This window comes from Pogona vitticeps, chromosome 1 (genome assembly GCF_051106095.1).
Source record: "Pogona vitticeps strain Pit_001003342236 chromosome 1, PviZW2.1, whole genome shotgun sequence".
In the NCBI taxonomy this organism is placed as follows: domain Eukaryota; kingdom Metazoa; phylum Chordata; class Lepidosauria; order Squamata; family Agamidae; genus Pogona; species Pogona vitticeps.
Genome location: NC_135783.1, coordinates 19,678,166 through 19,695,256, shown reverse-complemented (window position 1 = coordinate 19,695,256; position 17,091 = coordinate 19,678,166). Strand labels below are relative to the sequence as shown.

At 42.3% G+C, this 17,091-nt stretch overlaps 1 protein-coding gene across 1 annotated transcript in view; it reads right to left on the bottom strand.

The window, feature by feature from the left end:
- Nucleotides 1-13,801, bottom strand: part of TTL (tubulin tyrosine ligase) — a 41,502-nt gene extending 27,701 nt beyond the window's left edge. Inside the window, exon 1 of the mRNA XM_072988894.2 lies at nucleotides 13,364-13,801. Within this exon, the coding sequence (XP_072844995.2) occupies nucleotides 13,364-13,520 (157 nt within the window). The 5' untranslated portion in view covers nucleotides 13,521-13,801. The remainder of the gene's footprint in view (nucleotides 1-13,363) is intronic.
- Between the last annotated feature and the right edge of the window lie 3,290 nt (nucleotides 13,802-17,091).

The following is a 17,091-nucleotide window of genomic DNA, read 5'->3' as shown; positions in this document are numbered from 1 at the left end:
CAAGGCTCTCGTACAGAAAATCCATGCTGGGGAACTTTCTGTGACATATTTTGCATAAAGGCTAGGCAGAGCTGGGGAAAGTTTCTTTCTTACCTACAACTTCCCAAAATTCAACAAAAACATTTTCCAGTGGCTGCTGCCAGGCTGTGAAATTCTCTCCCAAAGGATAGCAAGTTTTGCAGGCAGAGATTGTTCTGTTCAGCTAGGCATTTCAAAACTGAGCGCTACCAAAGAGCCTTAATGAGGGATGCTGCATTTTTATAATCTAAATTATCTTCCTTTTTCAGTTCATTGGCTTAAAAGGATAATATGCTTAATTACTTTTAAGTAATGTAATTTCTTGCATTTCTTAGCTATTTTTGTCTTTTAAGTACTGTACTTTGTCAGTTGTCTTCCCTTTAGCAGGAGAAACACAAGCTATAAATAAAACCAACAAATGGAAGTGTGTATGCACCACTGGGGATCGCTAAAAACAATTAATAGCAATGATAAAATACAGAAAAATTGCAGAAATAGCAACAATATAATAAAAATAGAGAAATACCACACAACAAAAATTTAGATAAAACTTACACAACAAATATTTGCCTAAACAAGAAAGTACGGTATTTTCCTTTTGGTGAAGTGCTGGCAAAGATGGAGCCAACGTAGCCTGCCGAGATGAAAATATCTATACATTAGGTGCAACCACTGAGAAGGACTCACCATTGTTGTGGTTAGAATGCTGAACTGTTAGGAGATACAGGTTCAAGTCCCTATAGAGCCAAGAAATTCAATGGCTGACCTCAGCCTGATCAACCTCACAGGGTTCTTGTGAAGACAAAATAGGAGGAAATAAGACATGTATTCTTTTTAAAGCTCACCGAAGGAAACACTGAATGTAACCAACTAATCAGCTCTTAACATAACCGAGGCACAAGGAGCAACAATTACCATATCAGTTTGGTGGCTGTAGAATAAAGCAAGGCTAGTCTTTAGGCTCTGTTGTAAAATATAAAGATAAATATATTTAAGTCTGTTGACAGGGCTCTAGAATCTATTGACAAAGGAGTCTCAAAGGCAAGCTCTGCTTCATCTCACAGATGCAAGAGCAAACGGAAATAATAGCTCTTTTTCAATGGTAACAAAGGGACACTGACAGAACTGAAGAGCTGGTGCTTAAACAAGTAACAAAATTAAAAGGCTACTATGTTCAGATTGTATTTATCCAAGTGTTTTTAATCATCGAAGAGAAGGCTATTATAACAAGGGATTGTAGGGTTTGGACGTAACTTTGTACTAGATTCGATGCTAAGACAAATTATTAGGACGTCAAATATAGCCTAAACTTCAGTCAATCATGAAAGAGGAAAAAAGTTGCAGAAAATGCAATGAGTAATTCAGAATAATCAACTCCAGAGGTAATTCTGTAGACTTTCTTGGTAACCTATTGAATGGGAGGAATCTCTATGGAACATGAAGTTCTACTTGAACATAATTAAAAAGGGAGAGAGATTAGAAAGAGAAAAGTAATTATTAAATAGCTAAGAGATACTCCTCTAGAAAAGTAGATAAATGAGAAGGAATATCTAGGGTTGTACATAAGAGCAAGGCATCAAGGCCACTATTGTCAGGCATCCTGAGAACTTCCAGCATGCTTTATTTCATCCCAATTTTTATCAATAGCCATTGCACCAGGTGAGAGACCTCAACATATAAGAAATGTTGCAGTGTTGCATTTTTGTCTATTCACATGTAAGCCATTCTGAGAGTTCTTCCAGGTTACTGCAAGGAACAAATGCTGGAACTGAATGATTAACTAACTTTTTATCAGGACTACCTCTGTTAAATGAAGGTTTAGGTCAAGCTAGAACACTAATAAGCTTACATCATTTGAGTCCTGATGAAAACACTGTGCCTTGGAAACTTTGTTGTATAGATGGTTAGTGTGGATGCAACATGATACAAGGTAAGAAGAGAAAACGTGCAGATATCCCTACATGCTGGGGAGTTTAGATGGGTATGGACCTTGTGAACAGTGCCACATGCATTGCTGGCCTTGCCACCCACAACAGAGGGCCTTTCTAGACCTGGACAACAACAAAAAACATCTCTATAAACCTAGCGCCTCTGCTTTGAAACTGGCAAGGAGAAATGAAATCACCTTGATAAGCTAGCGTTAGAATGACAGGTCTAATGCTAGCTTATCAGGATGTGATATGCAGCTTCTTTCTATGTCCATGGCTCCCACTAAGCTGGTGACATCTTTGAAACAGTATATAAATATATCTTCTACAGCAAATTCTCCATCCAAAATACTGTCCCAGCTGTATAAGCAACTGCACTAGTTGCTTGAGGCTGAAATAACCGTAGGGATGTCAAGGAAATAGGACATGATCTAAGAAGATAACACCTTCACTCCATTTGTCACACTTTCAGTAGATGGGGTAAAGTTACCCCATTTAACACACTTTTAACGATGGGGTAAAGTCCAAACACCTTAGAGATCAAGATGAGTAAAAAGAACAGCAATATAGGCATTGCATCTCCAAACAATGGAATGGGATAGAGGGAAATGCAAAGTTCAGCAGTAGAGCCTCTGCTTCAGTTCTAGGCATTCCCAGTTCAAAAGATGCTAGAAAGACCCTCCGAGACTTTGGGGAACTTTTATTGGGACAGCACTGAGTTAAACTGCACAGGCAAGCTCCAGGAGTATACATTATTGCAGTAGAGAGGTAGTGTGTGTGTGTGTGTGGGGGGGGTCCTTATAATGTTAGATTCCACCACCCACTACCCCTTCATCTATATAAGCTATGCTAGTTAGGGCTGATGACAATTACAATCTAACACCATCTGGATCAGGGGTAGTTCTGGGAGCCTCCCTGCTGCTCTGGGAAGCTAACTCTGAGAAAATACACAGCTTTTCACAACTCATTACTTTCCACACCTCGGTGGTATAAGTGATTCCTTAGGCTGGCTCATCTACAGTTCCTGGCACTAAGGGACACGAAATGCAAGAGCAACAAGGCACTTGCTTTTTGCAACCAGCACAGCTCTATATGAGCTATCCAAGGTGCTGAACCTTGCTTTATAGATAGGTTTGGCACCCTGGACAGTTCTTTTAAAGTTTGGACTGAAACCCATCCAGGATTATCTTTTCTCACAAAATCAGTCATCAGCCTCCACCATGGATAAGGGACACAGTACAGTCCTGATTCCACCCCAGCAATCCAGCAGAAGGTTTTGAATATTAAAGACTTCGCCTCCTGCCTCAAGGCTCCCAAAGGCTTCCCCAGGTAAAAGGGAATCCTAGTGAATCTTGGAGTCTTGAATCAGGGGACAGGAAGCCTTTGATTCATTTAAAATAAATATTCCCTTTGCCATATAATTATGTCACCTGGCTCCACGGGATAATAAGATTTTGCCAAATATGTGCTTTACTTGAATTATATGTTCTTCTCCAAAATTATTTTATTTGTTTGTTTATTGGATTTTTATACTGACCACCTAGTGCCATGCCATTACTGGATGGTTTACAGACACAGGGATAAAGCATAAAACATCCAAACCCCACCACCACCACCACTTATCAACATTTAATCCAAAAAAATGATCCCAAAAAGAGGACCCCAAGTGCAGTCCTAATTTTAAAAAAAAATTACACTAGCTGCAGAAGGTCTGGATCAAGAATGGAAAGAAGCCTTTCGTGTTCTTGTGTCAGTACAAACCCCCTTCGTGGCAGATGATCTGAGATCTGCAGAACAACTACTGTGTTGGGAGCAAGCAGCAGAAAAGCTAGAAAGTAAGGGAAGTTTGCTTACACCAGTTATACTTATCTCTCAAATCAGACATACGGCCACTCCATCAACATAAATTTAGGCTACAGCACCAAACTAGAGATGGGCCCTTACTATGGTTCGGTGGTTCAGCAGACTGGGCCTACAGGTGTTACACAGGCACCCCATATGCCGTGCACCACCTTCTCCCACAGAAGAAGTCCCACAGACTTCCCTGCCCCACCTCCTCCTTTGAGTGGGCACCTACAGGAGGAGATAGGGTCCAGAATTTGGGGCATCCATGCAACACTTGTGGGCCTGATTCAGTGAACTGTGGCAAACCAAAGAACTGTGGTAAATGCCCATCTCTAACACGAAACCCATCTATTTCGTTGACAACAATCCCCTCAATAACAGCTAAAAATCGAGGGAAAGTTTTCTGCAGACATCTCAGGCTCTAAATATAAAACTAGAAGAGGCTAGGCTGGACCTATGGAGAACAAAAACAACACACCTTGCCAAATGGATGAATGCTGAAGAATATCTCCCACCAGGAAAAGCCTCTAGCTGGACCATCTGGAAGGCACTTAATAAACTTTGAAGCAAAGTAGGAAGATCAAAGAATAATCAAGTAAAATGGGTCTACTTGGATACAGGTCAAATTTTCTGTGATGGTGGAGAAATTAAATCAATGCAGCACTTAAGTGCATGCAATTTATGTCAACCATATGAACAAAAGAAGACCTAGCAAATAATGTAACACTATTGAAGTAGCCTGCTTCTGGTAAAAAAAAACTATAATTATCTTAACATTTTAATTTGGTTTTTAATTTTACCTACATTTCAAATACAGTACTCAGAATTTTTAAGTGTGCAAAACTTGACACAGATAAATAAAGAACCCTAGACCAGGGGTGTCCAACCTTTCACCTTCCCTGGGCCTCATTAGAAGATGAAAATTTGGTTTGGGCTGCATGGGGGGGGCAGCCCTAGCCGTCTTCCGCAGCCCCGCTCCAAGCACGCTTACCGGCAGCTGCGATCTCAGACAACAGAGGCTGCCAGCTTCGGCTCCGGTGGTTTTATGGGGCCGGGAGGGGGTCCACTTATTGACGGGGACGGCGCAATGCAGTCACACAGCCCCCCTCTCGCCTCACCTCCCGCTCCTTCCTTCCTTCCCTCTCCCCCCCCCCCCCCCCCGTAGTGACGTGCCCCAGTCACATTCCGGCCGCAAGTGCTGACAGTGTAACTTGAAACTTTGGAATTTCTTTAAAAATAAAAAATTGCACTGGGCCGCATTATGAGCCGACCTGGGCCGCATGCGGCCCTTGGGCCGCAGGTTGGACAAGCCTGCCCTAGACAATGGCACAAACCTTTGTCATTAAAATTACAGTAGAGAAAATGAATTCCTGCTGTCTGTATATTTTGCCTTCCATTCTATCAGACTCCTCCCCAAAGTAACTGTCCCCAGTGTGGTGCCTTTCAAAGAAAATTCACCTCCAACTATACCAGACAGCAAGGCCATGAGAGAGCACCAGGCTGTGTTAGAACACCTTAGAGGGTTGTACTTCGTCTTCTAACTGATTTATATCTTCCTAGTTTTAACCTTGCAAACACCATGTCCTCCCTTCTGTGCAAGTCACACATAGAACTTTTGTGGCATTTTTAGGGGAATACTTGTCAATTTGAACTATTCTGCACCCCTATCCCATCATTCTATTATATAAGAGCACCAGCAGTCTGCAAACTCATTATTCTCTGGAAAATGCCCAAGGCTTCAATAATGAGTGCCTATCTGTTTATTACTTTCCTGAATTGTATAAAGGACATCAGCTCTAAATTAATCAGAGCAAAGTAAAATCAAAATTATTTTCCAAAATATGGACATGAAACTTCGGCTAATGCTGTCCATTAGCCTTTCATGCATTTGTTTTGTGCCTCATTGCTGATTCATGGTCCATTATCATCCATCCTAATTGCTCTGGTTTCAGTTCTCCTGACTCAGTCCTACTGCTGGGCCTGTTACTCTGATTTTCCATTTTTGTTTATCAGACGTCACTTTTCCCCCAGCTCCATTATCCAGTTTACCAATATTACTTTGGCATCCTAACACAAAATCATTTCCAGCTTCACAGAGAACACTAAGGATAATGTATTCCCCCTCACCTTCCTTTACAGTACTTCAGTCATCCACATTGTCTAGCCATGCACTGTTCCAGAACAAACTGGAAGCTTGCGCCATGTTTGTTCATTTATTTATACTTATTAAACCTTACATTTATTAAATGTGTCTGCACTCTTTGTGCTATAAACAAAATACATCTACCGTATATGAAGCCTGCAACACTGGGCCATTCAAATGTTTTTAGCACTGCAAGCCAATGCATCTTGATGGCCCCAAATTCCCCAGCTCTAGTAAAAAAACACTATTTTGTAAAAGTCAGATAGAAGGAATTAAAACTTTGAAATCAGTGGCCTCTCTGAAAGGAAGGTCTTTGCAAGATGAGTGAAAAACGACAAAAGACGAGGCATGATGGACTTCCTTATACTGCAGGAATAAGGAAGTTTCCTGAGACTAGGTGGGTCACCAAGAACATCCTTTCCTTCAAGTGAAGTCCTCCAGATGGTGCTGGGCTGCATCAGCCTTAGGCAGTACAACTTCAAAAGTGCTATAAGTTCCAGTCTTAACATCATTTGAAGGATCAGCTTCGTTCACCTCTGCTTTAGTAACTAGTTTCCATCCAGGTTGGCAATGGGAACAGCATCTCAAATTAAGAACCCATCTGAACCAGACTTTCCTAGTACTGTACATCTACTTGTTTTCTACAACATTCAACCCCAGCCCTGAAAATGCATGAGCACAATACATCCCACCCCCATTGTTCTCAAGCAACTAGTATTCAGAGAAATATCATCATGGATCTACCATGACTACAAGAAACTGGCAAACTTATGATCCAATACTTGGTCTAATTTCCTTTTATATTTACATTGGGCTTGTTTTTTCTTTATTCTGCTGCTTATGAACCTCCAAGAAAGTATCTGATAACTATTTCCACATTTTGGCATGGAGAGAGTAGCTATGTTGAGACAAAGCCTGATGAAAAGAAGAAGCCCTTGCAAGTCACAAAACACCACTGCATCTTCATCTTAGCAACAACAGCAGGAAAGAGACAAGGCACACCTTCCTTACTAAGTAGAGTAGTTATTAGATTTATGTTGAGTTTAAACCATCAGTCTTTCAGTCGTCAAGTGTCTGTGAAAACTTAATATTAGAATAAATTAAGAATTTACTTTTAAGTTTAATTGTTTTTACTCTTTAAAACAAACGGGTTGTTCAAATGAACAACATGGTCAAGTTATTCCTCTATTCCATTTAAATACAGTATACTGTTTTGTTCAATCATAACAGCTAAAGACAGATCCTTCTATAGTCCTGTTTATAAAAATAAAATAATAGCTTTTAGCAACCCTCTGAAGGAAAGCCTGGGTGGGTAGACTGGGTGGAGATTTCTGGAGAAATAATACTGAGGGACGTGTTAAGGGGGAAATACTCTAGCAGTCTGATTTTTTTAAAAACCAGAAATACTCTGTAAAAGAAGAAGAGTAGGAAGACGAGGAATAGAAGAATAGAAAGGAGGAGGAGGAGGAGATATTAAGTGAAAGATGCTTCAAATGTAAAAGCCTGGGGTGGTTTCTGTTTTCCAGTTCTTGCCCATTTGAGTTCTTAAATGAAACCATTCAATACTTGAAGCAGAGCTGCATCCTATAAATAGGATGCTGCATAATATATTTCAAACTGTCATATGAAAGCAAGCCTTTGGTTCACGTAGATCAGTGGTTCCCAATCTGTGGCTTCCCAGATCTTGACTACTGCTCCCAGAATTCTTCACCATCAGCCATGTTAGCTGGGGCGTCTTGGAAGTGAAATCCAATAACATCTGCAGACCCAACACTGGAAATCACTAACTTAATTTTAACCCTGCTGTGACTGGAAGCAGGTCTTCATATAGTTTGATTTGGATGCCTGTACTGAGCAGGGGTTGGATTCAATGGCTTCACAACAACATCTTGATTTTTGCTGCACAAGAACAAGCACTCCACATTAATGTGATGAAAGCTAAGATTCAAGGAATTAATGCTAACAACAAATGTTGACTCTGCCAAGAAAAAATATGAAACTGTGTCACACCTCATCTGTGAATGTCCAAAAACTGTGGATATTACAAAATTAAGCATGACAGAGTAGCAAATTAAAGTGCACTGGTCATTATGCAAAAAATATAACTTGTCAGTATCCAAAAAGAAGGTGAGAGAAAATGACGAACTCAAGATCTTATGGGATTTTGGTTAAAATTTGCATCTCTTACATAATACCTCTCAATGTTTTTATAATTTTGGTTGACTGTGCCTGGTATTTGTGAACAACAACAGCAATAATAAGAACCATGAAAATGGTGATGATAATGATGTTAGAATTGAGAGGCTGTAAACGTCCCTATGAGTCATCCAGCCCCTGTCAAAGAGGCACAGTGGGGAATTGAACTCCCATTCTCTGGCTTGACAGCCAGATACTTAAAATACTGAGCTATCCAGCAGTTATAGGTCCCTTCCAATTCTAATACTGAGTCAGAGGCTCGGGCAGAGGCAGTTCCTACCGTCTGTCATATGATTCATGTAGATGCCAGAGATTAAAATGAGCCTCAGGGCTTCTAGATGCCAAACATGTATTTCAACACTTGAGAATCAAAGACTTAAAACTTTTCAGAGTATCACAAAAATGAAAATCTTAGATTCTCAAAAGTGTGCAAGGCTCTTTAATTCTGAGAATACTGTTTATTTAGCTATCCCCAGGTCTCATACTGTACTTATTGGCATAGAGAGAGAGAGAGTCCCTCCAGCTGTTACTAGATTGTTACCCCCATCAGTCCTAGTTAATAATGGAAACTAATGGAGGTTGTAGTCCAACAGCACAAGGGGGACAAATATCTGTGATCTACCACAGAACGACAACACTTCAGAATTTTGGAAAGGACCCCAAAGATCATCCAGGGTACTCCGCTGCAAGTGCAAGAAATTCACACTAAAGAATCCTTGGCAAATGGTTATCCAAACTACGTTTAACAACATCTGATTAAAGAGAGTCTGCCACCTTTACAACAGTCTGTCCCACTATCAAAGAGCTTTTATCATCTGTTCTAAGTCTGATCTAATGTCCAGTAATAAATTCTTTCTTCTAATTCAGATCCATTTAACCATGTCCTGCCCATACCACTTTGCATGGCTGTTTCCCTGAGGAACGCTGTTAAGCAATGTTGATTTTTTAAATACCTGACAACATTATAGAGGAAATAGATCATGTTGGAAAACTACTCATCCTAGCTTTAAAAGAGGAGCTACTGTTACTTCGGCTTCATTTAAAATGACAGCAGAGATTTATAATGAGTGTAACATTGCATCAGGAAAACATCGGACTCATAACCTTGGAAAAAAGGGCTTCTGCAAACAGGGAGCAATGCAGGCGTTTATCACATGGTCACAATCTCCCAAGGCTAATTTCCATGGCATCGCTAGTCCTGTTAAGGGAGGGAACATATGGTCTTATCTGGTTTACATTATTTTGTTTGTTTCATCTCTGGGCTGCCTTTTTCCCAGTGAGGAGACCCATTATCATGTTCATATTAACTTATAAATGTACTGCTGGAGTTGTACACTATCTGATCTATGAAGGAGTACCACTAAACTGAACGAGTCTTACTATGAATAAGCATAGGATGTTCTGTAAGTTACTTCTGCATTTGTTAGAATGCTGAACTACTACTATTTTACAGAGTACTGCAATTTTTCACTTATTTAGAAAGAAGCATGGGACTTAATGTACAGGTACTCTTATATACATATGCTTATATTTATGTTTTAGGAGAGTACGGCTTAACAAGAAGCTGATGGCATATACCAAGATCCAGGTCTATAGAGCTTGTGTCCTGAGTACACTCCTGTACTGCAATGAGTCCTGGACCCTTTGTGCACGGCAGGAGAGGAAGCTGAAGACGTTTCATATGCATTGTCTCCGACGCATTTTTGGTATCACCTGGCAGGACAAAGTTCCAAATAGAATAGTCCTAGAACGAGCTGGAATTTTTAGCATGTATACATTATTGAAACAGTGGCATCTACGTTGGCTTGTGCATGTCAAGAGAATGGCTGATGGTTGGATTCCAAAAGATCTCCTGTATGGAGAATTAGTGCAGGGAAAGCGCCCCAGAGGGAGACCATAGCTGCGATATAAGGACATCTGCAAGTGGGATCTGAAGGCCTTAGGAATGGACCTCAACAGATGGGAAACATTGACATCTGAGCATTCAGCCTGGAAACAGGCGGTGCAGCATGGCCTCTCCCACATTGAAGAGATACTCGTTCAGCAGGCCAAGGCAAAGAGGCAATCCCGAAACCAGCAAAAGCAGGGAGCTGGACAGGGGACAGATTGTATTTGTCCTCAGTGTGGAAGGGATTGAAATGACCTTCTCAGCCACACTAGATGCTGTTCCAAGACCTCTATTCAGAGCACATTACCATTGTCTCTTGAGACTGAAGGATGCCTATCTACTAGGAAGAGGAATGTAAACATCTAGGACATCATTGCTTAATTTTCTTCTGTAACATGAAGAATTTGAGATTCTAGTATTACAAGATTATATCAGTTTAATATTCTCAGTTTACACTGTACTTCACTCATTCTAATCTCAAGTCTTGTTCCAGCCTTGCAATGCTTCTCCTAAAATTACAGAGATGGAAGGCATCTCAAAGACTTAGAACACGTCAAATCCAAACCCTTTGCTGATGCAGAAAATGCACTGCTGCAGCATTCTTGATATTAAGCAGCTCTGGGTCCTATATTAGGAGAAAGCTAGGACAGTAAATCAACCAACTGACCAACCAACCCAGTCTCTGTTTCAAAACTTCCACATTCCCATGAAGCCTATTTCATTGACAAAAGGTTTAGGCCACTATAATCTTTTGCAATTGCTTAATCTAAATCCCTTTTCTTGAATCTGAATCCCTTGGTTTGAGTCCTACTCTCGAGAACAACAAAGTCATTCTATCCGTTACGCAACAACTCTTCAAATATTTGAAGATGGCAACCACTATCAAACAACTCCTTATAAGTACTAGTTTTAATTGCTTTGGTCACACAGTGGAGTTGTGATCCTATCAGTGTCTAATATGAAACCAACTAATCCAGTTGTAGACAGGAGTTGTAGTCAACTGCCCTTTGATTATACTTATTGGTTGGAGATGATGAGCATTATAGGTGAACCCATCTGGGGCCACCAGGTTTGGGAAGGCTATATACTTAAGGTCAATGGCATGCATAGCCTGCTGAGTTTGGTTGGGTTTACCCAAAGGTAAGTGTGTACAGTAGCCCAAATCTTCTACTGTACTTCCAGCAATGTCAATAATATTTGAATTCACTGAACTATGGCTAGATTGTTTTCCACTGTAGCTATGTTCTCGAGTACTTCCCACAGTCACAGTAGTCCAGGTTCTGGAGAAACCACCTGTTCTAGAAGCCAGCTACTGTATTCTCTTCCACTCCATTTGGCATGCCAAATTTCCATGCATAGTACAGTATTTTAGAAGATGAGGATATCAGTAGACAAAATTAAGCCAATGGATACTGCACAGTGAATCCACTGAAATGTCAGTCAAAGTAAGTGAACTGTGAACAACTCAAATACACATCACTGAAAGGAAAGTCTTCACACCATGAACAATGCTTTCATATCAAAAGACATAACTCTTGACTAATCATCATCCTTTCTTAGATCCACTTTTTGATTCAGTCTTACTCACAGATAATTTCCTTTAACCTAGAAAATGTTTTGCCCATGATACTTCAACAACATACACTTTTCTTACTTTTATAATCTAAAATAACATATTCACAACTCCAGATTTCAACCATAATTTAGCTAATCCTTCCATATATAGGAGGGAGGAACCTGGGCGGAGCTACTGCCCATTGCAGAACCCTTCAGGAAATGCTCAAGTGTGGGGGGTCTTGTGTGACAAATGGGGTTTTAATCTCCTTAGTACAGTAGTTCTGACCAAGACTAAATGCTTCCCCAGTGCTAATAACAGTGTGGAAACAACCACCTGTTCTCCACTGCTCTGCCAGCACCTGATCAACTCTGGGATCTGTTGGCCTGCCACACACAGCCTGAAGTTCGCGCACAAATGCTATCCTCATCCATCGAAACACGGAGGCTCACGCATGGTGCTTGCTCCCAGCTTTATGAAATCAAAGGGGTTACCTTTCTGCACTGTTAAGCATGCATCAACCCACTGAAATCTAGGGGTTTAGGTGTACCCACTTTCAACAAAGCATGTTGGTAGTATTCTGCAACCAAAACTGTGGACATTGAAAAGTTCTACATCCATTGCTTGGTATCTACCTTACTTATAAGTCATTTGAAAAAAAAAAATACACATATTTGGCCTCTTGAAAAACCAAACATTAGAGAAAAGCGGAAAACTCCATTCATACAGTACTAAACATGCAGCTGTGTGCAAGTCAGAGCAGCAGGAGGTACTGATCGGAGGGGCTGGGCGCCTGACATCATCAATGCAGAATGTTGCTGCTGAAAACTTCAGGGGCCAAGCAGCCCAAGATATTTATGGCAAAAATTTAACCACCTGCCATCGGGCACTTTGTTGAAGCCAACATGGTAACTTTTTGCCATATTTATTTTTTTTAAAAAAAAAGAAAAGAAAAATGACATTCAATACCAAAATTAGCAGATGTAAAATAAGTGGCCGGCTCCTGTGTTAACTTTGTTCAGTTCTTTGTTCTTCCTTGCCTCCTTTGAAAACATTTTTCCCCCAAAATCCACATCTGCAAATATTTATAAGTTTGAAGGATTTGTATTATAATCAACATGATACATCATTATAGTTCAGAGAAAATGCCCTATTCCACAATTAGGTAGCACTGCAACTGCATAATATCTAGGTATTTTAAAAATTGTTTTAAAAGAACTGGGGGGGGGTTTAAAAGAATGCTAGTTTTAACAGATTTCAAGCTGTGCCATTACGAATATAATGTACTTCAGGTACTTTCTCTGCTCCTCGGAGAATCACACCCTCCGGCTCAGTTCCTAACAGCCAAATTCCCTTCGGGTTGCAGCGGACAACACCCAAATTTAAGATCTGCAGCATCAGTCTGGTATCAGTTTGACAGGCTCTGCACCAGCTCTCCAACCCTCCAAGCTGCAGCAACCGCACAGATTTCTCGGCAGATCTTGGAAACAGGAACTCTGGGTTGTCTGCATGCGAAGACACCACCCGGGGGGGGGGGCGTGAGCTCGCCCGCCTTTCCCACAACCAAGCGCTGCTCCAAGGTTACCGAGTGGGCGCCGCCGAACCCGTTTGTTCTCGCTCTGACAGACACGTGTCGGCTCGCTTACCCAGTCTCCCAAAAGGCAGCCTGTTCCTTTCCCCCAACATGAGGTTAAACAGACACGTGTCGGCTCGCTTACCCAGTCTCCCAAAAGGCAGCCTGTCCCTTTCCCCCAACATGAGGTTAAACAGACACGTGTCGGCTCGCTTACCCAGTCTCCCAAAAGGCAGCCTGTTCCTTTCCCCCAACATGAGGTTAAACCTGGGGTTGTCCTTTTTCAGCCTCTTCCATTGTCCAGTGGAAAGGAGGATTTTGGAGACTTCGGCATAAACGCTGCTGTTTTCATCCCGCACCACAAACGTGTACATCTTTAAACACGTAGATAGGCATACAATGACATGGAGTAACCCGTGTTAAGGATGCTATGATCTCCAATCCACGCCGCTGGGGTCAAGTGACAAGAACGAGTTTAAAATCCCGATTTAAAAAAAAAAGGCGTCACCGCTTCACACGTGCCGAAGTCTCCTCCTAGTTGGCTCCAAGGGGAGAGGGGGGGGAATAAAAGAAAACCGGCACCGACCAGGTACCCCTTCGCCTCCAGACTCTGGAGGGTCGCAGTCCGCCCAGGAAGCGGAGCCCAGCCTCTCTGGCCCCGAGCGCGCTTCCAGACGCCTTCCTCCTACACGGGGAGCCTGGCGGGGAGAACCAGCGGGGCGGCCGAGGCTCAAAAGGCGGCGGAGGAAGGAGGAGGGCGCCTCCCGAGTCGCCTTCGCTTCCAGAGGGCCGCCATCGCCGGCGCCACCGCGCACCTGCTGCTGCTGCGCCCCGGCCTAAAACTTTCGCCCCCCGGTCACTGGCAGGCAGGCCGGCCGGCGGGTTCCGCCTATCTGGCGAAGAGCAAGAGGAGGCAGCGGCGGCGGCGCCGTCCAGCCCGGCAGCGGCAGCCCTTCTCCGGCAGCAGCAGCGAAGGCGCCTCGCCTTCCATGTTGACTCCTCCTCGGTACGGCTGAGCGCCCGGGTCAGGGAGCAAAAAGGGGCGGATCGAGGAGGAGGAGGAGGAGGAGGCCGGACTCCCGCAGTAGCCGCTGCCTTTCCGCGTGGAAAACAAAATAGACCCTGTTTTCCCCAGAAAATAAAGACTGAAGCTGAAAATAAGCGCTAGTAGGATTTTTCAGCAGGCTCGTAATATCAGCCCTAACCTAAAAATAAGCCCTAGTGAAGTGAAACCCCCGCCCTCCACCCTGGTGCAGCAACCAGAAGAACATGACATGGACTGTACAGTATTTGAATAAATGTAGATGGTTGTAGCTGGACCATAAAGAAAGCTGACCGCCGAAGAATGGATGCTTTGGAATTGTGGTGTTGGAGGAGGCTCTTGAGAATCCCCTGGACTGCGAGGAGAACAAACCTATCAATTCTAAAGGAAATCAACCCTGAGTGCTCACTGGAAGGACAGATCCTGAAGCTGAGGCTCCAATACTTTGGCCATCTCATGAGAAGAGAAGACTCCTTGGAAAAGACCTTAATGTTGGGAAAGTGTGACAGGAAGAGGAGAAGGGGACGACAGAGGACGCAGATGGTTGGACAGTGTCACCGAAGCTACCAATATGAATTTGACCCAACTCCGGGAGGCAGTGGAAGACAGGATGGCCTGGCGTGCTCTGGTCAATGGGGTCACGAAGAGTCGGACACGACTAAACGACTGAACAACAAAGATGGTTGTACATGAAAAAAAAAAATAAAACGTGCCCTGAAAATAAGCCCTAATGCATTTTTGGAGCAAAAATTAATGTAAGACCTGGTCTTATTTTCAGGGAAACAGGGTAGGTAGTATGGCTGGCCCCCGCTGCTTTTCCTCATCCTCCAGCGGATGGCGTGCGGGCTCTTCATTCGGACCGTATCCCTGCCGCGCAATACGCACACCAAGCCTTCCAACCCTCCTCCAGCACTACCACTGCTACAGTCCTAAATTTTCCTCACAAGAAGGAGGCTGTTGTTGTTTCCCTTATTCGACAGAGAAAGAAGCACTGGGAGATAGGAAGGAAAGTCCGCCGTCCCAAAAGGATTTTTGCACCAGCCTCGTTCAGAGGCAATGGGGTCTTAAGCTTGCCTTGCTTTGTTGTTGTGGGTGCAGCACCGGATGTAAAAATTTATTTATTTATTTATTTATTTATTTATTTATTTATTTATTTATTTATTTATTTATTTATTTATTTATTGTCCATCACTGGCCAAATTGAGCAGGGCGACAGAGAGTCTGAGTGGCATGTTTTATTTCCCACAAACTCTCATGGCATACAGCCCGATGAACTGGCATGCAGCCCCATGAAAGCTTGTGGCAAATAAAAATCTTTAGCCTTTAAGCTCCCGCAAAGTTCCCGGTTGGTCTTGCCTCAACAGACACACCTTGCACGGGGAATGGATGAATATTATTATGCTTATTAAGCTTTATATTAAAAAGGAGGATGGGAGGGGCACATTAATAATCATTTCATGCCATCAGGTTGATCCCAATTTATGGAGAGCCTTTCCAGGTTTTTCTAGGTATAGAGTATTCAAAAGTTGTTTACCATGTTAGAACACCACCTTTTAAAAGTTACTTACAGTCAAGTGGCCTTGTTAAATGGTGAATAAATATTACATTACTTAAGTACTGGCTGATGTACAACAGTATAACTAAGGTCATAGTTGGTAACTTGTTAGTATTTGTTTCAAAAGTAACTACAGTATAGTGACTTTTCAAAACCAGCTGATCACTACAAGTTTCTGGCCTAGGGTATAAATACAACATACACTGTCTTCCCAACCACTTCATTGTTCCACAATCGAGCACAAAACTAACCACCAGCCAGCACTCAAACCCATTGGCAGCTTGTGATCAGAGCGGGAGATCACCCCTCCCAAAATCTGGGGATGTGGCATGCTCTCTTGGACTGTGTGCTCCTCTTCCTCTATTATTTAGTGAGGCCATAATCCAATAACTATAAGACCACAATCCTATTAGGCAAAAACGTGTGCAAAGACAAATACATAGTGTTTCTTTACTACTGCCTTGGTGTTTATCACACTACAATTTCCTTGAGTCAAGGAAGCAGAGGAACTTGACAGGTGGCCAGCAAGCTTGCTTGCAAGATAACTTGGTTACAGTGCAGGAGTCGAAGAGGGTGAGAAATGTGTTGTTACACTTTGAGGGTGAAATTATCTGTTAGTCACAACATAATCTAGTTGTCACTGGTTATTACAAAAAGAAATTGATTTCAAGTGATTAATTATTTATTGCTAGCAACTTCAAGACTCCACTACACACCATGTATGAATTTATATGACTCTAATGCTGGCTGGTCAATGAGTTGGACTATGGAGCCATTGGTCCTGAGTTTAATTACTTAATGTGCCTTCAGAGAGAAGTAGAAGCCTATACAGTAGGACCCCCTTATCCATGGGATCAGTATTCACTGACTCACTTATCTACAGTCTGAAAATATTAAAAATATTAAAAGAAAATCCAGAAAAAAACTTTTCACATGTATTACCAGCACCAGCGACTAGAGGGAGCCAGAGACCATGCTATGAATACTTGTTAGTGAAGAATTCATAGCATTGTTTCCTCTACCCTCTACTGGATAGTTTTGGTAGTGCATGGAATTTCCCCCCTGCTTTTTTACTCCCCCCCTTTTCCATGCTACATATATAGTATTCACGGTTTTCACTATCCACAGGGGCTTAGAACCAATCCCAAGCAGCTATCAGGGTCCTATTGTATAGCTTTGGGAAAGCTGCAGAGTCCCAGGTCACCCCAGAAGAATGGAACAGTAAAGAACTTTTGAATATCCTTTACCTAGAAAAATTTGGAAAGGGCCACCATAAATTGGAATTAACTTTAGGCTGCCACAAGACTCCTGGTAGTTCTTACCTCAAGAGACACAGCTTACTCCCGAA